The sequence below is a fragment of the Pogoniulus pusillus genome, chromosome 26, assembly GCF_015220805.1.
Source record: "Pogoniulus pusillus isolate bPogPus1 chromosome 26, bPogPus1.pri, whole genome shotgun sequence".
In the NCBI taxonomy this organism is placed as follows: domain Eukaryota; kingdom Metazoa; phylum Chordata; class Aves; order Piciformes; family Lybiidae; genus Pogoniulus; species Pogoniulus pusillus.
Genome location: NC_087289.1, coordinates 2,719,429 through 2,741,403, shown reverse-complemented (window position 1 = coordinate 2,741,403; position 21,975 = coordinate 2,719,429). Strand labels below are relative to the sequence as shown.

Sequence of the window (21,975 nt, the reverse complement as noted above, 5' to 3'; positions counted from 1 at the left end):
GGAAAGGACCTTAAAGATCACCTAGTTCCAACCCCCCTGTCATGGGCAGGGACACTTTCCACTAAACAGGTTGCTCAAAGCCTCATCCAACCTGGTCAGCTTGGTGGAAGTATTACTACTGCTTCTTCCTAAGTCTCTACTAGAATCTCCACATCTTAGGAACTTTGCACCTCCACAAATTTCATCTTGTGCTATTTTGTTCATTTCAAGTATAAATAATTTTAGCACTTGTTGTAGTAAGGAGTTAAATGCATGTTAAGATGAGGTATTAGAAGGCTTCTCTTTGGGGAGAGTTTAAATTCTGGTCAGCATATAAGATTCATTGTTACCTATTGATGGAGAAGCATCCATGGCTTGGGTCCCTGACTGGAGCTTCCCTGTACAAATACACATCAAGAGGTACACTTACTGGGTTCAGTCAAGTGGTAAAGAGAGGGCAAAAAAAGAATCAAGTATACAGCTATGCTGCCTGTCCTTACAGGGACAAGGAGTAGAACTGGTGACAAACCTTTGCTTTGTACTCCCAGCCACATGCCCTTATCAGTAAGTCTTGTGGCCTCCCCTCCCAAAAGAATCACTAGCAAAAGGGGACAGAGAGAGAGTAGAGGGTGGGCTAGGAGAAAAGCACTTGCATGTGTGCCTTGTTTAGGCCATTTTCCAAAGAAGAGGCTTATTTGTACATGGTTCTGTGCTCTCCAATTTCATTGCAATGTTTTCACTAAGTTTAAGAAAGCAGAGAGAGGTCTCAGTGCAACTACTTTTTAAGGGTGTTGTAAGATTGATAGGAGAGAGGTAACTACTTCTCCAATGAGAAAAAGGGCTCAGCATCAATTTACTTCTTAACAGATGCCAGGTCCCTCATGCAGTGAGCTCCTATTATAGTGAGCTCCTATTATATCTTGCACTGTGAATCACACCAAAAGGTGGTAGAAATCAAAACAGACCTACCCACTTCACTGCTTATAAGAACACACTTACCATGGCAGCTAGAAGTAACCATAAGAACTCCTTCATGTGCTAAATGTGCACACTGCCATGTGCTAAGTAACACACCAAGCACATACAAGAGTTATAAGCTAGAGCCCAGCTTTTTGTATCACAGAGCCCAGCACATGTGTCCCAGAGTGGTAAGGTTTCAAGTGGCCTCTGAAAATTACATAGTCCAACCCCCCTGCCACAGCAGGATACCTAGAGTGAACCACACAGAAACACATCCAGGCAGGTCTGGAACCTCTCCAGAGATGGAGACTACACAACCTCTCTGGGCTGCCTGCTCCAAGACTCTATCACCCTCAAAGTGAAGAAAATTGTCCTTATGTTCACGTTTGTGTCCCCTGCCCCTTGTTCTGTCACTGGACACCACTGAGGAGAGTCTGTTTCCATCCTCCTGACAGCTGCCCTTTAGATTCTTACAAGCATTAATGAGATTCCCCCACTCAGTCTCCTTTTCCCCTGGCTGAACAGCCCCAACTCTCTCAGCATTTCCTTGTGAGGTAGATGGTTCAGTCCTCTAATCATCTTAGTGGCTCTCTGCTGCACTCCCTCTGGTACTTCCCTGTCCTTCTTGAACTAGGCAGCCCAGAGCTGGACACAATGCTCCAGAAGTTCTCACCAAGGCAGAACAGAGCCAGAGGAGAACCCCTCTTGACCTGCTGGCCCCAGGATGCTATTGGGCTTCTTGGCCAGTGTAGCAGAGGATCTTTTTTGAAGGTCAAAACTTAAATTGCTCTGGGTCAGACACAGAGAGTGCCCATTAGGAAAGGAAAATGTGAAAGGCTGACATAAGCTGGGGTGATGGAAAAGTGATTATTATTTATTTGATTATTCAAATAGAAACATAAGTCCTATTGGAACCTTTCATTTCACTGAAATCCTAGCACTAGGGGGGAAAAAGGTGCCAAGATTTGATTTCTGTGCAGGCTGTTCTAAGTTCTCAAATAATAAAGGACTAGTTCAGCATCACAGGGCAAAGGGAGAAAGGATTCAAGGGCAGAGGGAGTGGACCAGAACAAGTTCTTCATCAGAGAAGTTCATGACAAGGCAAGACAGCGATGCCAGGGCAAAAACTGGAATCAAACCTCACAGTACAGTCTCAAACTCTTTTAATATCTCCAGGTATGCACTTTCCTATCCAGACAGACTACTACTGCAGTTGTACTGTTGTAAAAAATGAATCCCAGTGCCTTAAACTTGGGACTGAATGGAGTCACCTGTTACAGTTTTTGTCTCTCCACATATTGCAGAGGCAGAAATTATGTTTCATCACAGGACATTAGGGGTTGGAAGAGACCCAAGAAGATCATCCAATCCAACCTCCCTGCCAGAGCAGAACCACAATCTAGCACAGATCACAGGGGAATGCATCCAGAGAGGCCTTGAAATTCTCCAGAGGAGACTCCACAACCCCTCTGGGCAGCCTGTGCCAGTGCTCTGTGGCCCTTAGAGTCAAGAAGTTCCCCCTTGTGTTGAGCTGGAACCTCCTGTGCTGCAGCTTCCATCCACTGCTCCTTGTCCTATCCCAGGGAGCAGTGAGCAGAGCCTGTCCCCCCCTCCTGACCCTCAGCCCTCAGAGATTTAGAAACATTTATCAGCTCCCCTCTCAGTCTTCTCTTCTCCAGACTCAGCAGCCCCAGGTCCCTCAGCCTCTCCTCATAACCCATGCCCTCCTGTCCTCTAAACACCCTCCTAGCCCTCTGCTGGACCAGCTCCAGCAGATCCCTGTCCCTCTTCAACCGGGGAGCCCAAAACTGAGTGCAGCATTCAAGTATTCATCCCCAAACTTCCCCTATAACGTTTTGTTAGTGCAATGGTTGGACTCACCATGCACACTTACAACATTATGGCCAATTAATGAATGGCTACTAAAATGCTTCAGGAGCTCATGCCCTCAGCACAGTCCATCTACAAGAGTCACAGTTTCTGTTACTGCTGTGTAAATCCAAACTGTATTTCAAAGTCAGTTCCTGGTGCTTTGAAACATCTTTTTGCTTATCTTAAAGACAAGCTTCTATGAAAGGAACACTCTTAGTCACTACAAGCAGGAAGCTCTACCATGTGCAATGGTACTTTGACTCTGTGACATGCACTGTGATGTAATTTTTGATTGCACTCCAACAGGCTCATTTCCCACAGGACCTTCACCTGATCATGAGCTGCTCTGAAGCACTTGGTCCATTCTTTCTGAATGCTACTGAATGCTACCCAACAGAATTCATTCCTTCTTCCTCCTCACCACATTTCTATCAAGGTCTACTGTCTTCTGACAAGTAACAGAGTTTCCCTGGCCAGTTCCCATGCTCATATACTCATCTTTTACCTAGTCTTAAATTTATCCCTTCCCACCAAAATAGAGGCCAAGATGGGATTTTTTTTCGCTCAGTTTGTTCTAGACTTAGCTGCTTTCCCATCTTAGCCCTCATAGAATCAACCAGGTTGGAAGAGACCTCCAACATCATCCAGTCCAACCTAGCACCCAGCCCTGTCCAATCAACCAGACCATGGCACTAAGTGCCCCAGCCAGGCTTGGCTGCAACACCTCCAGGGATGGGGACTCCACCACCTCCCTGGGCAGCCCATTCCAATGCCAATCACTCTCTCTGTGAAGAACTTCCTCCTAACATCCAGCCTATACTTCCCTTGGCACAGTGCTTGGGGGAATGCTCTCATGAGAAATGCTTGGGACAAGCTCTCATGAAAGTTCTCAGGGCTGACCTCATTGCTGTCTACAACTACCTGAAGGGAGGCTGTAGCCAGGTGGGGGTTAGCCTCTTCTCCCAGGCAACCAGCAACAGAACAAGGGGACACAGTCTCAAGTTGTGCCGGGGTAGGTATAGGCTGGATGTTAGGAGGAAGTTCTTCCCAGAGAGAGTGATTGGCATTGGAATGGGCTGCCCAGGGAGGTGGTGGAGTCACCATCCCTGGGGGTGTTCAAGCAAAGCCTGGATGAGGCACTTAGTGCCGTGGTCTAGATGACTGAATAGGGCTGGGTGCTAGGTTGGACTGATCTTGGAGGTCTCTTCCAGCCTGGTTGATTCTATGATCCTATGATCTTTGTGGTTCTCCTCTGGACTGGCTCCAACATGCCTGTGTCCCCTCTTACGACGGCCAGACTTTCCCTGTTCGGACTGACAAACCCACTTTGCGTTTGTTTGCTTGGCTTTACCGTGGAAACCAGAAGGAATGATGCTCTTTGACTCCACTCTAGCACAACACAAAGGAGCTGGGGAGAGGGAGGGGGGCGGGGGCGGGGAGGGCAATCACCAGCAGTGGCTATTCTATTGTTTTCTCTCAAAAACTTGGCAAGGCAACAAGCTGGACGCAGCTGAAATGTGCTGGCTAAAAACTTCTCCAAACTTTCATCTGAGACAGACTCGAACCCTGCCGAACACCATCCCAGAGGCGGTTTGGATACCTGGAGGGGGGAAAGAAACAGAGAGAAAATATCAACAGACCAGAAAATACTTGTAACCTCTTCTCACACACAACGTGAGCAGCATCGCCTGAATTATGCTTCATGGATTTGTTTCTCATGCAAGTGGTGTTTTACAAATCACTGCTGTGCTCTAAAAGCCTTTTGGTGGTGGTGGTGAAGAAGAAGCACCTTTCTTCATACTCATAATGCTTGCAAGGGTGATGGAGCACAAACGCCTATCAGCACCTTTCCTGTACAGCTCAAATGTCTTCAAGGACTGAAGTTGAGCCATAAAGAAAATCTCAAAGTCCAGGCACATCTCCTGATCCCAGTTGCTGATGCACACTCCCTGGGCGTGCCACGCACTGCCAGCAGCACCACGTTACCTCACCAGAGGCACAACGGTGTAAGCCTTCACCCCACAGCGACCACCACCCAACCACCCCTACGGCTGTATGCACCAGCAGCTGCATTTCAGTGCCTGACAACGGGTCCCAGCCACCTGGCATGTGCGTGTGCTACTCTAAGCACTCTCCCTGCAGCTGCAGGTGGCTTTGGGCCAGCTCTGATTTTACTCCATCTTCCCGCAGCGGTGCCGACCGCAGGTGCAAGGAGCCAAGGAGCCACAGCATCCCGACTCGGGCTCTGCCCCTCCGTAGCACAGAGCCGTAGAATCAGAGCACGTCGGGGTGCTGGATTTTTAAGGTCCATCTAGTCCAACCCCTCTGCAGCCAGCGGGGACATCCCTAACTAGATCAGGCTGCTTTTGCTCCTTCCTATCGCACAGAGGCTATTCTCGCTACGGCCAGGAATACAGAACTATGCTTTTCCACATCTCTTGGCAAGAACCAGCGCGGAGCCAAGCTCTCGCCCGCCGTCCACAGTACGCAAACCTGCGCACTACTCGGCAAGAAGCGTGCCCAGGCAGCGCCGTCCGCACAGCGCAGCGCTCCCGAATTCCGCTTGGCCCGGGAGGCACCGGGGGCAGGGCGGGTAAGGGGCCCTGCCGGCGCCGCGCCAGCTCCGCGCCCGAGCGGCTGCCGCAGGGAGGATGACGTGACACCGCCGCGGGACACCATGGCGGAGACCCCGCCCCGCGGCGACGCGGGGATTCCTCGGGGCGGGGCCTCCGCCCCCCGCCGCCGACGTGCGGCGCCTGGCCCCGCCCCTATATAAACGGCGGCCGCCGGGCAGCGCCGGAGCGCGGCTGCCGCTCAGCTCTCGGCCGTTCCGCGGACTTGGCGCCATGGCAGGTCAGTGCGCGCGGCCACACCTCCTCCGCGGGCGCCCAGCGCACGCGCCGCGCTCCGCCGGGGGCTGCCGGCGGCGCGGGCCGCGCGCGCGGGGCCGCCGCGTGCCCCCCGCGTGCCCGCCGCGTGCCCCGCTGAGCGCCGTGTCCGCGCGGCCCCGGCCCGCGCCTATTTTTAGGTGTCGGCCCCTGGCAGCGGCTCGCGCCGGGGCGGGCCGGGGCCGCGAGCGCGCGATGGGGCCGGCGGAGGGGGGGGGCTGGGGCCGGCGCGGGGGGCGCGCGGCCGCGTGCCGCCGGCGCCCTCGGTGAGGCTGGTCCCGGGGCTCTGTCCCCTCACGGGAGGGTCAGGTCAGGTCCCCGTCCTCTCCTGCGGAGCGAGCAGCGTGAGTGAGCGCCGTACGCGCGGGTACCGCGCCGTGAGCCGTCCCTTGCCGCCGCGCACCGTACGCCTGGCTGCTTTTTAACCTGGGATTTTTCCCCCACGCACACTTGGTTTCTTATCTTGCCTGAGGCTGTCAGGAGAGTTGGTTCAACTTTCAATCTGGGAGCTTGCAGGAAGGGTCCGCTTCCTGGTGCACCTTCTGATTAGCTGCACCTGTCTCTCCACGAACCCTGGAGATCAAAATCTGGGTGGGCTATGCCGGTCTCAAACTGAGGGAGCAGGGCGCAGGCAAGCACCTGTCAGCTCTGCCCAGGCCTCTGGAAATGCTTCCCGGGGAAGCTTTACGGCCTCTGGCCGAGCACAGCCGTCCCCTCCTGTATGTTACCAAGTGGAAGAGCGCTCCTACCTCAGACTTCCAGGATGCTCTTGGGTGCTAAGACTCTTGTATACAGATACTGTAGCCCATGAACTGAGTGGCCAGCGCTGTCTCTGAAGTAGTTCTCTTTGCCTGGCTAGATCAGTGATGAATCTCACTCTCTGTGGTTTTGAAGCCATGCTTAGTAATTGTCAAGTTTGTCTAAGGCATAGCAGGTGCCTGCTGTGTGAGCATAACCTGTTGTGGAGGAAACAGTTACAGAGGATGGAGAACAGGGAGGAGATGGGAAGGGAGGCCCACACAGCAGAGGTTTTGTGCTTGGAGTGGACTGGTCTCTTGCAGATGTAACTTACCATATTAAGGAGCAGCTGATCTTGCCAAAATTGTAGTGCAGACTCATGCAAAATATGTCTCAACATCCTTGCCAGTGTACTTCAGAGGAGGTATGAGGCAGAACATGGTTTATTCAAAACTTTGGAAAGCTGTACTGACAGATGCTCTACAGGCTGTCCACATCCTCCTCCTGTCAAGCAGTCATAAAGTTTCCTGCAGCTGGATGTAGTAGGGCACTTCTTAGCCTTTACTCCATCATTGACTTTATTTCTTTGAGACCTTTGTGCATGAATACTCGGTTGCGGTAACACGAGGAGACAGCAGACCTCTACCTGCTAACAGTTCAGTGCAAAAGACTAACCTTTGAGTGGCAAAACCGCTTCAAAACGTACTGTTCTGCTGCTGGAATGAAAACCCCAACATTCAGATGAGTGTTGGGCACAATCCCACTTTGTCCACACGGGATTTTAGCGAGCTGTCTGTCAGCAGAGTGGCAGACTTCTATGCATTGAGCGGCTGAGGAGTAACAAGCCAATGAAGCGGTGAAAAATGCTGCCCTGTTAGGAGGATGTTTGCACCACTTAAAGTGCTACACACTTGCTGTTTGTGAAGCTTCCCAGAGAATTGTTAGGCAGATTTGCTGGATTACAGACTGGGAGCTAAAACTAATGGAGAACAAACAATTTAAATTCTTCCTGTCATTGTAGGAGCCTTTTTTTTTAACTTTGTAATTGACCTCTATAATCTAAATCCCTTGGGACTAGCTGGTTTTGCTGCTAAGCAAAATAGAAGGTTGTGTAGCTGGTCTGTAGAGCTTGCAAACCAGATCTGCGGAGCTTATAGATGATTCTGGTATGTGGTTTTCTGTTATCAACAATTAAGGTGGTGTTAAGTTAAAAAAAGATACTGATGACTGTCTTGTGGGCCTGAGGAGCTGTACCAAACAAGGATCTCTTTGAAAGTGGAGTGATCAGTATTTTAAACCTCCTCACAGGACTTGGAATGAAGTCTTTAAGTACCCAGAACAATCAATCCTGATCTAATCTAGACAGCAACTTCTGTATAGAAAAGAAACCACAGCTGCTGAAGAATTTGAATCATCAACTCTTGAGATTGTATGATGCTTAGGAAGGAACTGCTTTGTTGGTGTCAAAAATGGTTTGGCAGAAAAGAACACGCCTCTTTATAGAGGTGTGCTGGCATTCAGGAGCATTACAGGATGACAGCTAACTGTGAACTGAAATTCAGAAGCTATTTGTTTGCCTTCATTTTTAAGTCACATCCTGTCAGTTTAAAACAATGTGACAATTAAAATAGTGCAAAGCTTGTACTGTATGGCCTCACTTAGCAATATATGACAAAGTGATCCATCTTAATCTAGTTTAAGGTACAGTCAGAGCAGAGGTTACATTTTATAGTAACAATCCAACCTTATCTTTTTCTGCTTGTAGATAAAGACCGCTGCTGTAAGTCTTAAATTGCTTCTATCACTGCTTACACTCCATTGAAGTCTTGCATTCTTGTGATAAGCTGTAACCATGGGTTGCAGAACAACTCATCTGCAAAACCCTGAGCTAGCAAAACTTAGTACTGTTGTCCAAGATCATATTCAGTGCTTGCTTTCATTTGAAAATGGAAGTTTTATGCTACTCTAGCTTTGAGGTAGAGAGCTGAACCTAGAGTTAACTACAAAACTCTGTTACTAGCTTTAGACCAAATGCAAGCTCACTGACTCCCAATACTTGTATCTTTTAAATAGTATGTTAGTGGCAATTCAGACCTTTTGGATTGTCGTCTGACCATTCTCATGCCTTGCTTAACCTGTGAGCAATCTGGAAATGGTTTTCTCTTGCAAGAGTTTTTGATTTTTTTTGTTTGTTCCTGTTCTTTTGCTTTTGTTGTTGTGGGTTTTGTTTACTACATTCTGCCACATGTCAAGTGGCTAACAGCAAGTATAACTATGCAAGGATAATCTGCTTCATTCAGTCATGCAGGGTCAAAGGCCACATCTCAGGGGTCTCACAGCATGATGAGGCACTTCGTGCCATGGTCTAGTTGATTGGACAGAGCTGGGTGGTAGGTTGGACTGGATGATCTTGGAGGTCTCTTCCAATCTGGTTGTTTCTATGACTACCTACCCACTCTAGGTTTCTACTACATCTGTCTCAGAATAAAATAGTGGATCATGCTAACTTGGCCAAATTTCTTCTTTTCCAGACCAGTCTTTTGTGACTCTAGCCACAAATGACTCCTATGTGAAAGGAGCACTGGTACTTGGTTCATCCCTGCAACAGTACAGAACAACAAGGAAGCTGACTGCGCTCATAACCCCTCAGGTCTCAGATCCTATGAGGTAAGATCACTTGTATGTGTCAAACTGCCACAGTTCCTGCTGAGGTGAAGGTTGGGAAACCAGAAGTTCTTTAAACTTTCAAAAGTCTAGAAGCTTAAGGGCTAAACTTAACAGACTTCAGCTTATGCTGTCTGCAGTTCTGTGTTTCAGACATGAAACTGGTGGACTGTTTTTTTTTCTTTCCTCCATATGATGATTTTAATACTTTGTAGCTAGAGCATTAAGCTGTGACTTGATACTGATGCTTCAATAGGCTTTTTGCTCTCTTGTAGCCCTGCTTAGACCTGCCCAACAATACAATATTGCCTTTGCGTTCATTGGTGCTGTGCATATGCATGTGGAGGTGGGAGTAAGCAGCTGGTATTTGTCTTGTAGAAGCATTCCCAATTGATACAATGTGCCACAAGCTCTCTTGAAATCTGGCAGACACTTAAAGTCAAACTTTATCATGAGAAAACAAAATGAACAGAACTAAAGTAGCACCAAGTATGTCAAATTATCAGATCTACAGAGTCTAACGAGGTCACTGCAGTACAGCAAATGAAGCAACAGGCAGCTGCTTCCTAGAGTCTCAGTATGGAGCAGACTGGGTGCTTTTTCTGTATGTAAGAGGAGGATGAGAGCCCAATTAGCTTAATAGCTGCATGAACTACAGATGACAGGTCAAGATGCTTTACAAGGGGAAGTTCTGAAAAAGATCTCTCTGTTTATAAAGACAGTAAAGGAGTGGCTCAATAATAAATGGAGTGCCTCTCTGGAGTTTCTTGGCAGTTAGATGGCTTCATTAATATAGATGTTACAGATAGGAACATCCATTCTAACCTATTAGGCAAGTGTGCTCTTAAGATGAACCATAAATGTGCTCCTGTGCTAGTTAATATTATGCCCTTAGACCAGGAATGCCTACCTATCCACCAGTCTAACTGGGATTTCCAATTCTCTCCCTACTTCCACTAACAAGTTTGCCTTAAATTCAGAAGCAACTGTCCATACCACACTGTCAGCATAAAAAGAGCCTTCCAAGGCAGAGTTCTGAAAGTCTTTCACACTGTGGCTCAAATGGTACTGATAACTGCTGAGTACTCAAGATGCACTGTACAACACTGAGACTTTATGGATGCTTCATACTTTAAGCAGCATGAACCCTTTAAGCACTACCATTAGTTCAAGAGAGGTTTACTGAGGGGAAAGCAAAGGCTGGGTATCTGCTACAAATTTCACTATGCTGCCTGAAAGTTTGTCACCCTTAGGTGAATATGAAACTGGGTCAAAACACTCCTGTACCCACAGTGATGATCAAGTGAGTCTCTCAAACTTTGTGATAAAGAAAGCTTTAGCAACTGGGTCCAGTCAAATGCCGCTAACAGTCACAAATGCTGAACACTGTTGTCATAACTATTGCATAAACCTCTGTCTCAGCTGTTCAGCATTCAGCTACTGTCCTGCTCAGGCTACTCTAACGGGCTCCCATTTCTTAACTATCTGCTCAAAGTACACTGAGCTTTTCAGAAATTGGAGTCTGACTGAAATAAAATCTGTGTGGAAAGTTTGTACTGCATAGCCATGACCTACTGGACTTGGTAGCAATGCCAACTATTTGTGGAATGGGGAAAAAAAGGAAACAACCAATTCAAACAAATTTCATTGTTCCTCTAAGTGGGCCTATTACAAACTAGAAACCTTGAGGCACACAGGTGTACCTGTGTGTTCCAGCACCAGCAGTCGGCTCTTGCTGATGGCACAAGAAATGCTGTCAAGTTTCCTCTTACTCCACTTCTCTTTATGGAGTCTGTCTTGTGGTCTGCTGCTGGAATAACTGTAGAACTAAACCTTGGCAATTGATTCTTCTCTCTCCAGGAAAGTGATGGAAAAAGTCTTTGATGAAGTCATATTGGTAAATGTCTTGGACAGTGGGGATTCAGCACACTTGGCATTAATGAAAAGACCTGAGCTGGGTGTCACACTAACAAAGCTTCACTGCTGGGAACTGACACAGTTTTCAAAGTGTGTTTTCATGGATGCAGATACAATGGTAAGTGGTCATGTCTCGTGGTTCCTCCTAATGACCTGCTATGGGGATAGTTAGAGTCTTGTTTTTTTCTGTTGGTTGTTTTTGTTATTTAGAGTTTTCATGGGGCTGGGTGGGGATTGGTGTTTAAAACTAGAGGTAAGAGAAGCCTTTCTGCTGTTTAAAGTGGTAGCTCTGAGAGCATATGTGCCTTTTTAATCTAAAATAATAGTAACATAGTCTGTGGGGGCTTTCTGTAAAAGCAGTCTTCTGTAAGAGAAGAGCATTGATACTTCCCTCATGTCTTAAGGTGGGTATCAAAATCCACTAAAACATGATATCCTGATGCCTAACCTAAACAATACTAGAAGACTTTTTTCTCCTCCTTCTTTGCAACTAGGTTTTGTCAAATATTGATGAACTCTTTGAGAGAGAAGAGCTGTCTGCAGCACCAGATCCAGGCTGGCCTGACTGTTTTAATTCTGGAGTTTTTGTTTACCGACCTTCCATTGAAACATACAATCAGCTGTTACAGTTTGCTACAGAGAAAGGCAGCTTTGATGGTAGGTAGTAACTTGTATTTCAGTGTCTGTTAGACCAAAATGGCAGTAGTGGTTGGGATGGCTCAGTAATCACATACGTGTCATGGGGATCCTGTGTGATAGAATTCTGACCTCAAAAACTGTGTCCCTCTCACAGCAGAGGCTATCATTACAATATGTTGTAAAACTACTTTTTTTTAGTCTATGTAAAAAAAAGAAACTTAAGACTTTGGATTCCATACTTGTGGCTGTAAGCACAAGCAATGAGAACCACACTGCAAGAAATCTTAAGATGCAGCATGCATCAGCAAGTGACATTGCAGAACTGTGCATCATGCATTCCTAATAGTCCAGACTTGAGTGTTCCATGCTAAGCCAAGCTGCTCTGGAAATAACAGTACTGTTTAACTCAAGTGCAGCTGCAGAGGAACATTTGAATATGCAACTACCTCTTCATCTGCCCTGTGGCAGCTTCTTGTCATTATCAAGTGGTGACTGTCTTTTTTCCTAATATTAAGTGCATGTAGTTTTGGCTGCTTCCCGTTGTAGGTCACTTGGAGTTGATCTCTGTGCCAAATTAAAGCTTCAGAAGCAAGTTCTCTTGTCCTATAAGTCTCCTAAACTTATCAAGCACGTGTTGCTCGACATCTGCTATAGTTAAAGGCTTCCAAGTGACTGTTTCTGTATCTGGATGTAATAACTATGGTGCAAAACAGTCTTACTGAAAAAGCCACAGACCACTACATGAATGAGACTACAGAATGAAACAAATGAGAAGGTATTGGTTGGCCCATTTCCTTACCTTCCATGCTTAGTGAGAAGCCAGAGTTCCAGATGTCACTCTTAATCTGCAGAATAATCCCTGTTACTGTGTAGACTCCTGTGTGTGGCTTCCTAAAGAACATTAGTTGCAGTTGGATGCTTAGTGCTGCCATGTGAATAAACTGTAGTGAAAATGAGAACTGCAAGATGATGAAGGGTAGCTTGCTGCTGACAGGGTACCAGTTGGTAGCTCTGGGAGTGCTCTCAAATGTTTTGTCAGTTGATCAGCAGCTATGGCAAAAGCTGTATCAGAGTACTAATTTGTTGCTATTTAAAAAAAACCAAAACAACAACAAATAAATATCAAGAAACAAAGCAACCCACGTCTTTGTGCAAACTGAGTTGCTGCAGGATCATCTGAGACTTGGTGATTGTCTCCTTTGAGCTTTGTGCTTGACTGCTAGCAGATCCTACCTCGTAGGTCTAAGGCCCCTGTCCTTTAGCAGATCCTACCTCGTAGGTCTAAGACCCCTGTCCTTTAACAGAGCAGAGCAGTTTCCACAATCTGCTTTGACTTGAAAGCTAAAGCCACACAGTGGTGAAACTTTTTTGATGTCCTAACCATGGAACAGTTGTAGCTCTTAACAGCAAAAATGGTGGGTTAATGGTTTAGATACCAGATTTCTAGAACTGCAATTTGTACTTCACCTTTAAAGGTTATTTATTTTTTTTCAGTAAGTGGTAGCACTGAATTAAATAATGAGACCACAGAGACTTGTACTACCTGCATAAGCTACTGCTGAGCTTGTGGACTTGGTGGGGACAAAAAGGGATTTAAACACAAATTTGTCTAGACAGTAATGAATGTTTCTAGGAAGCTTTTACTAAGAGAAACACTTGTGAAGGGTCACTGCCTTTAGGACACAGGGGTGCAAGCTCAAGTTACCAAGAGATGCATAATTGCAGTCAAGCTCTAAGTACCCTATCTGCAGTAGTAGTAACAAGCAAATGCAGGACTTTGCAGAGTGTTTCATGTTTATAACAGCAGACAGACTCCTATGTAATGCTGTTGTCCAGAAATGGTAGAGTGATGGCTAATTATGTAGAAAACTGTCTGCTTGAACTTCACCTTTCTAGATAATGAAGAATATGTCATGTACCATCTAAAAGTAGTGGAGGGGGAAGGAAGTTTGGTTTTAAAAGAAATCTGGTAGTCCTGATATCTTCAGAACATTGCTATTGCTTCAACATTCCTCTTGCTCCTTAGCCTGGAATCTAAAATGTTTACTTAAAGATACACTGCGGCAAGGCTGTAGATTGACAGCTGATGTAACTACTGCATGGTCCTTTCACTTGATATCTGAGATTTGTACTAAACTACTGCTAAATGTTGCTTTTGGTGGCTGCTTTGGCAGCAATGCATGCAATCTGGGAAAAAAAAACCCATGTAAAACAATCTGAGTGAGAGGAGGTGCTGTGGAATAAGTGTAACATCTTGTTACTGCCCCTTCAGCTATGAGTTATCTGGGATGCCATTTCAGAACAGATTTCATCTTGCTGTTAACATACATGTCTTTAACACAGCAGCAAGTTAAAAGCTAAAATGAAACAGCTGAGTGAAGACCAGAGGAGTTGTCTTTGACTTCTTCAAAAGTCTTTTCCTTCCTTTATGGGTTGAGAGGCAAGTGAAGTTACTGGACTGAGTCTCTAAGCAATTCCTCATTCTGCAATCTCCATGTGCTGCTGACAGCTGTAACAGGATACTGAGAACTTATGCTTGTCAGTGCACTGCCTTGGGTCTAAGTTTATGCCCAGATACTTCGGTTGCAAAAAGCAAATTCTGCTCAAAGAGCAGTGAGGGTGTAAATCCTAGTACTGGCCTGACTCTAATCATAGGCCAATAGGAGGGGAAAAAACCTCACCTATCTTTCCTGGGTCAGCAGAGACCGAGTGCTTCAGAAAATGAAGCGTTGACATAAAACATTCTCTTGGTAACTGCGTAGCTTAGACTACTTCTTAGCAATGCTACTTGTGAATGCATTGCAGCTGAAGGGAAGACAGCAAATCAAAGCTGAGGGGCTCCCTTCAGTCTTTCATAAGAGGAACTCTTAGCACTTACAGGCTAATTATGTTAATTGCAATAGAAAATGAATGGATAGCAATAAATAGGTTTTTACTTCTCAGAAGCTACTTATTAACTAATCTGCTTTGGGCCAAAGATTGGAATTATATTTAAGCTCCTCTACTACTGACATACCCAACAGGCTCATTTGACCTGCCTACAACCTTTGCTTGCAAACTAAGAGGCAGCCCCTCCCAACACAGTAGGTCTGGATGTGACTTAGATTATAATCTTCACTCAGAGGTTAGTCATCAGCTTTTTAGTACAGAACTGAGAATGCCTGTTGCCTGCTAAGGCATTTGATAAAGCTTTACCAGAGTTGTCACTAAGACTCCTTGTCAGAACATAGTATTTGTAGATGTGTCCAGGACTGTGGGTCCTACAGCCCACTAATACCCTAATTCTGGTGTTGAGATGCTGATCAGGCATCTATAAACAGGTGTAGTTTGCACTTGACCTTCTGACCTACAGCTTTCCTGAAGCTCAACAGTACTCATCGTCAAGTCCTGGGTTTTAGCAGCAAAAAGAAGCAGCCCTACACATATCTATCTTTTCAGTCCTCTGCATGTTCATTCTTTTTTATTTTCAAAGACTGCAAGGTTTAAAGGGTTGCTCAGAACTGGAACTCTAGTACTCTGAGTCCTGCTGGACATGACTACTGCATTAGCATCTCTTAATTTGTGAAGTGACTGAAAAAGATCTTATGAGAGCTATGTGATGTTTGTAGCCTATTAATGGTTTCTCTTTCAGGTGCAGATCAGGGGTTATTAAACACCTTCTTCAGCAGCTGGGCAACAACAGACATGAGCAAGCATCTACCATTTATTTATAACTTGAGCAGCACTTCAGTATATTCCTACCTTCCAGCATTTAAAGCGTAAGTTCAAAATCCTAAGAAGACTTTCAGAGCTTATATAAACTTATTTCTTGTACAGAATGAACAGGCACAATGTAAACTTCAAGCTTTTCTAAAGGGAGACCATTATCATCACTAACAGAAGAGAGAATATTTTACTCTCTTGAAAAAAAAGAAAAGGTTTAATGCTACTTAAGTAAATCATGGTAAATGCAGAGAGAAAGCTGTATCTGTGGTTTGAACAACTCATCCCTGGTGGTAGCACTGATTTGGGAGTAAGCACATTTGGCAGGCCACTTGAAAAGGTAAGTAACACTCCCCCCGTATGAGATGCTGTCTGTTACAGCTCTTACCAAAGACTCCTGCTCTTCAATCAGCCTGAGCTGGCTTCAGCATGTCACTGGTAGTATTGATCCCACTTTGGTAGCTTGCTTTTTCCTCACTCAAATTACTTGAAATGTAAGCATTGTCTGTTAAATACCTCATCTAATCGGCCCATGCCATTCAAATAAACCTGGTGAACAAAGACTTGCAAGAAGGTAGAATTATTTCCCAACAGTCTTTCCAGATCTTGAGCAGTTCCTTAAGTAACGGCAAGGTGGGACAAAGGCTAGGCCATGTTTCCTGTGCAGGGAAAACTGTATCCTTCCTAACTATCAGTGTTACACTGGCATGTGAGTAAACCATATGGCCGTGGCAGGGTCACTCAGTGTTGCAATAAACACAAGAGGAAGGGGAGGAGCTGCAGTGTTACACAAACTGATTTATGAAGTGCTGCAAAAACGGCAGGGGGGAGGGGGAGTCCAAGTTGCAGGAGAACAATCTGATCTCTGAATGACATCAGGTTACTAGTGTCCAAAGCAGCAGCTAGCATAAGCAGGGCTGCTGCTGGCTCAAGATCAAACTATGTCTTGTGATCAGAATACCGTTTGAAATCCTGTCATGCTAGAAGTGGAACACTTATTTAAAGAACTATATGCAAGCCTAAGAGTGACTAAGTAGTCAGACAGCATTTGATAAGCTAACCAGCACCTATTGTAAAGTCTGTCCTGTTCCATGGCTGGCTGGTGATCCATCACACAACCTTAAATTTACAAATGACCTCGTTGCCACAAAAGGCTGTTTAAATCTGGGGGCTCCTGACAAAAATTCCCTTTAACTGACTGAATCAACTGCTGGAAAGAATTCAGCAGACCTTCGAAAGCAGAATGTTAGAAGTACAGCCCCTTTTAAGCAAGTACTCCCTGCCTGAGAGGTGAAACAATTTCCCCTGGTTGGATCCTGATAATCAGCAGTTGGAATGAAGTGCAATTTAAAGCTAGTGACATCAATAGCTAAGTTTTTCGCAGCTTTGTACAGCGAGACTACATTTCACAGCAGTCTCAGTAATCCTTTTTCCAAAGGAAAATGCCAATTCATGACAAATGCTCTCTAACTTCAAAACATTGATGAAGGACTTTTCTGGGAGACAGGGAAAGACAGATTAGTTGCTGAGGCCAGTGTGGACATAAAGCTTCCTAACGGTTGAGCTTTAATGTCAAAAAGAAAGTATTGCAGATCTAGAAAGTATCTAGAACGCAGACACTGGAAATGTGGTAGAAGCTTGGCCTCTGACAGCTGTTGTAGAGGTCTTAAGTAGACAGGAAAGTAAGAATACAGTCCTCCATGTGCAGCAGGTATAACATAATGCTTCCTAGGCATTCTGTGGCTTAGCCTTGAGTTTTAAACAAGAGCAAGTTTCCTGAGAGCAGCAGCTGCCTAAGATGAAGAAAACTCAAGCTCTTAAGTAGTCAAGTAACAGCTAATAAAACTTAGAGAGTCCTCTCCTGCCAAATGTTAACACTTTGCTTTTAACGTTAAAGCTGAGGAGCTGACCTCTGGAAGACTGATCAGTTGTGTTCAGAACATTAAACATGACTATTGAAAAGCAGCCAGGGAGCTGTGTCTTCTGTAGCTTGGAGGAGACTAAGGCATGACCTCACTAATGTTTATTAGTATGTAAAGGAGGAGTGCCAAGAGGATGGAACCAGGCTCTTTTGGTGATGCCCAATGACAGGACAAGGGGCAATGAGTGGAAGCTGAGGCATAGGAAGTTCCATGGGAACATGAGGAAAAACATTTTCACTGTGAGGGTGATAGAGCACTGGAACAGGCTGCCCGGGCAGTTGTGGAGTCGCCTTCTCTGGAGAGAGTCAAAACCTGCCTGGATGTGCTCCTGTGTAATCTGGTGTAGGTGATCCTGCTCTGGCAGGGGGCTTTGCCTGAAAGACCTTTGGAGGTCCCTTCCAATCCCTGACATTCTGCAATTCTGTGGTCTTACAATAGTATAAAAACTGTCACCCACATGCACACTGTCTTGTTTTGAGTGTTCTAAAGTTTTGGAAACCATCCAAGTCCTATTCAAAGTGACCAGGATGTACTTAAGCTGTTAAGCAAACTAGCTTGGCATTATTAGCCATTTTAATCAGATTACATGGAAAAGAAATTCTAACATGCTACAAACTGAACTAGAGAAGACAGCTGCTGGCAGAGAGACTGGTATTGCTTGTTGGCAAAACTGACTCGAGCTCAGCTCTGGTTCTGGAACCCCAGAAGAATGGAATGAATGCCAAAAGGGGTGCAGCTCATTAAACTCTTAATGCTGAAGACAGTAACTGGTGACATCTGGGACAAAGCTAGAAGTCCACGTTGAACATGGAGTTAAAAGATCTTTAAAGCAAACAAAAGCCTCCCACCACAAACCCACTCATGGCTTAACTAAAGTTATCTTGAAAATGGTTGCTGCACCAACATCAGGGTTTCTCTCAAATGCCCAGGTTATACAGAGCTATTATTTTGTGGGGGACACAGTCCTCCTGCAGCAAGGCCTTCCAGTGATGCTTTTCTCTAGGGCTATAAACTGAGAGGGTAACCCTGACACTGACCCTAGGCTGCCTGATGCTTGTCATGCCTAACTGTGTGGATCACTGACTTTGAAGTAGAATCTTTTTCGCTTTCAAAAAACCAGTTCTGATTGCAACGGCTGCTTGAGACTGCTCTCTCCTGAGCTATGGACTTCACTCTACCTAAAGACTTGAGTTGGCTGTAAGTACTGAAGTAGCCCAGACCGTTAGGCTGTGTCTGTATTCTGACTAGTGTCATGTAGAATTCTGGTTGCTTTGTTTTCCCCTGTTGTGTCGTGACGCTTTCAATCCCAGTAGGTGTTGGCAGTTTGATCACTTAATGTTTATCCTCCCAAATACATTCCTATTGCTGTTCTCTGGACACCTACAGAAACTGCAGGTTGAAAAAAAAAAAAAGTCTGCCAATCAAAAGTCTGTTTTCTAGATACTTGCACAAACTGTGGGTTCTGATTTTTTTCTGTCCAACAGGTTTGGTGCAAATACTAAAGTGGTGCACTTCCTGGGAAGTACAAAGCCATGGAACTATACATATGACTCCAGAACAAAAAGCATAAAAGGCAACATGGATGATCCTAAAATAGTTCACCCAGAATTCCTCAACATGTGGTGGGACACCTACCTAGCTCATGTTTTACCATTACTAGAACAGCATGGAATTGCTAAAGAAAGCACAGGTGTAAACATGGTAGGTGCTTCAATTTTCTTGTACAAACTAGCCAAGTATGGGTGGCAGGTTCCTTACCATTCTGCTCATTTCCTTTCCCTCTGTTTCAAAGCATGGATGTGGTTTATTTTGTGGGATGCAGTGTCTTTTGGTTTCCTGCTTTTAAGCCTGGAATAATTAATACTACAGAAGAGAAGCACACTGTAGTGGTCTTGAATGTAGCTGACTGCTTGCCTAAAGCTATGTAAGCAACTAACCATGCACCAGAAATCATACTGTAGTGATCTCCTTTCATATGTGCAGGAAGGGCCTTAACTCCTAATATGTGGCAGCTAATAAGGTTCTGCAGCAGACAAATCTACATTTTGCATGGTGAAACTAATTTAAGTGATCTTAGGATGGCCAGAGAATGGCTACTTTTGTATCATGGCAGTGGTCAATCTTGATACTTCCAGCCAAAGTAATGCTTCTAACTAGTTCTTATTCACAGAGTTCAGTAGCTTGCATCTCACTGCAGGCTTGCTAGCTTAGTATGTGAGCCAGTTTAAGTTCTCAGCCTTTCTAAGACCAAAGTTACTGATCTCTTAAGATGTGCTTTCTCTTATTAATCTTACATCTTTCTAATGAACTATTTGCAGCTATCGGGCTTGGTCTATACTCTGGCTTTCTCTTGTGGCTTCTGTAGAGAGGTATGAAGAACTTAAACTTTACTTTCTCATTTATTTATTTTTCCCTTTCTCCCTGCTAACTTCTGTAACTCTGCTTTGTTATTTTGCTAGGAAAGCTGCACAATCCCTGCCCATTGGCAATGCTTGCTGCTTCACATGAGAAACATCTGCTTCGTTGTCCCATTCTGTGGCCTGTTGCTCACTTTAGCTATGCAAAATATTTCTGTATTTTTCACTCTGCCTTTCCTTTTAGGCAGAGGTTACAGAGGCAGTGTCCCACATATCAATATCAACACCACCAGTATTACCAATTGTATCTTCAGAAGAACGCAAGGAGCGGTGGGAACAGGGCCAAGCTGACTATATGGGAGTGGATTCCTTTGACAACATCAAGAAGAAACTCGATACCTACCTTCAGTAGAAATGCCCGTCTCAGACAGTGGTGATGCAAGGACTTGTTCCAGAACTAACAGCTAGAAAGGTGTAGATGGTGGTCAGTTACACTTGCTAGTAGCTTGTTGAAAAACTTCTTGGCTGAAGGCCTCTGCAGTGCTACAGATGAAGACTGAGCAAAAGCTAGGAAGCAGAATTCCTTGGGCCACCTATAACTGCCCAATTTCCAATTCTCCCTACTAGATAAAACCAGGTATTTTCAGCTTAATTTTTTTCCTCTGCTTTGATCAATTGGCTCAACGTATTCCTTGAAAACTGGGTTTGTTACCTCACCTCCTTAAGGTGATTTAGCATTGATTCCTTTGCTTGCTATTTTAGATGTAAAAAAAACCCCAGTCTCTTTCATGGGATTGCTCATACACTGGAGTGGTAGCCATTCTGCTTTACCATACATGTATTAATGACACTGGGATACATACAGGTGTAGAAGTCATAGCACTGCTTTGCTCTTCCAGTCACAATTGCACTGAAGTTTTGACCAGGTTCTTACGCACAGTGCCTACAGCATGGCAGAATGCATTTTTCAGTTCTGTATACTATGGGACTAGTCAACTGGGTTTTATCTGTTACTTGCAATGTTGCACTTGATACAAAAATAAAACGTTGTCATGCATTTTTGGCTTCCCTAAACTCTTGAGCAATTTGAAAAAAGGGAGCTCTGAAGCAGTCCCAACTGGAATATTCACCAGGTGTAACCCTTAAGCCTTGCTAATGCCATCTGAGCTGGCATCCAGCTTTTAGTTCTGTAATTCTGTGCAGAGTATCTAGTCAATGGCCAGGGAGTTGTTTAGGGCCAGCTCCCTTATTAGCTTGTCCTAAGTGTAGGGCAGGGCTGTAGGAAAAATACCTACTGAAGCTACTCATGGAGCTTGGGGAAAGGGAATCTTTAGTTTGGCTAAAGAAAGATCATCCCTAACCAAGCCCTGTCCACTGTCACAATGGTGGTGCTATTTTGGCAAATAAAGACTAAACAGCTGCTTAAGTAACAGTGTCTACCCTGATTAGGAAAACTATTCTTTCCATGTGTGCAGAGTAAAAGAAAATGCTTTTCTGCCACACTCAGGCTGCACACCACATTCTAAGACATGTGGAGAAGCAGTAGAAATACAACAGCAACAAAAGCAGACTGAAGACAGACAGAGACTTGCTGCTAACTGTGCTAAGTTTCAGATCCATCCTTTTAGCCAACAGCCTAAACAAAAGCAAATTATGTAGTGTGGTGTCTTTGACAGCTACACTCTGTACTCCTTTAGAAACACTCAAAAAAAGATTCCTTTATTTCCTAATAAAGCAGGATTTTGGCAGGAAGCTACTGCGGGTGCTAAACTTCCAGCCTAGAAATAAAATCAACAAGCTCTCACCGTTTGCTGGTAAAGCAGAAGACATAATCTGGGTATGAGAGTTAGTTTCACTTGAGTTTTGCTACTTAATTGCTCTAGGATTCCTTGGTCACTATTTAGCAAAAATACTAAGGATGAGGTCCAAGCCAAAGTAGCTTGTAGCTATTTAAAAGTACATAGTATCTGAACTCCTAGTTGTAACTAGCCCCTTCCTGTGTGGATTTTTCTGTTGCTGTGTTGGGTTTTGTTGGGTTTAGTTTTGTTGTGTTGTTTTTTTTTTCTTTTTAACAGATAAATTTGAAGTGTGAAAGCAGGAGTTACAGTCTGTAGTAACAAAAGTATACTTTATCCAACAGCTACAAATACTGGAGTTCTGCATGCTCACAAAATACTGTGGAAAATGGTAAACTACTCTCAAAGTCTTAGTTAAGTCTTAGTTTTGCTCCCCTTGTCTGTATTTGTACTAGAGACTAGACATGGCCCTTTTTTAAAGCTTGGTTGGAGAAAACAAAGTGTTAAGGGCATGAGATTATTCCAACCTAAAAATTCAGTT

The 21,975-nt window shown here is 44.9% G+C and overlaps 1 protein-coding gene across 4 annotated transcripts; it reads left to right on the top strand.

Moving 5' to 3' along the window:
• The first annotated feature begins 5,571 nt into the window (after window positions 1-5,571).
• GYG1 (glycogenin 1) lies at window positions 5,572-20,695 on the top strand. 4 transcript variants are annotated; one of them, XM_064165567.1, is made up of 8 exons: window positions 5,572-5,664; window positions 8,969-9,104; window positions 10,962-11,136; window positions 11,513-11,675; window positions 15,289-15,415; window positions 18,766-18,982; window positions 19,600-19,650; window positions 19,883-20,695. In XM_064165567.1, exons 1-8 carry the CDS (start codon window positions 5,658-5,660, stop codon window positions 20,048-20,050), a joined length of 1,044 nt encoding a protein of 347 aa, XP_064021637.1. In that variant the 5' UTR covers window positions 5,572-5,657; the 3' UTR covers window positions 20,051-20,695. The 4 variants fall into 4 exon arrangements, with proteins under 4 accessions (XP_064021637.1, XP_064021635.1, XP_064021639.1 ...); XM_064165565.1 differs by having other exon boundaries at window positions 19,741-20,086; XM_064165569.1 differs by lacking the exon at window positions 19,600-19,650.
• Window positions 20,696-21,975: the final 1,280 nt, after the last annotated feature.

Excerpts from the sequence above, each read along its gene's own strand:
- GYG1 (XM_064165565.1), top strand. Across the intron at positions 11,137-11,512 it reads TCATGGATGCAGATACAATG|GTTTTGTCAAATATTGATGA; the intron begins GTAAGTGGTCAT and ends CTTTGCAACTAG. Across the intron at positions 18,983-19,599 it reads AAAGCACAGGTGTAAACATG|CTATCGGGCTTGGTCTATAC; the intron begins GTAGGTGCTTCA and ends AACTATTTGCAG.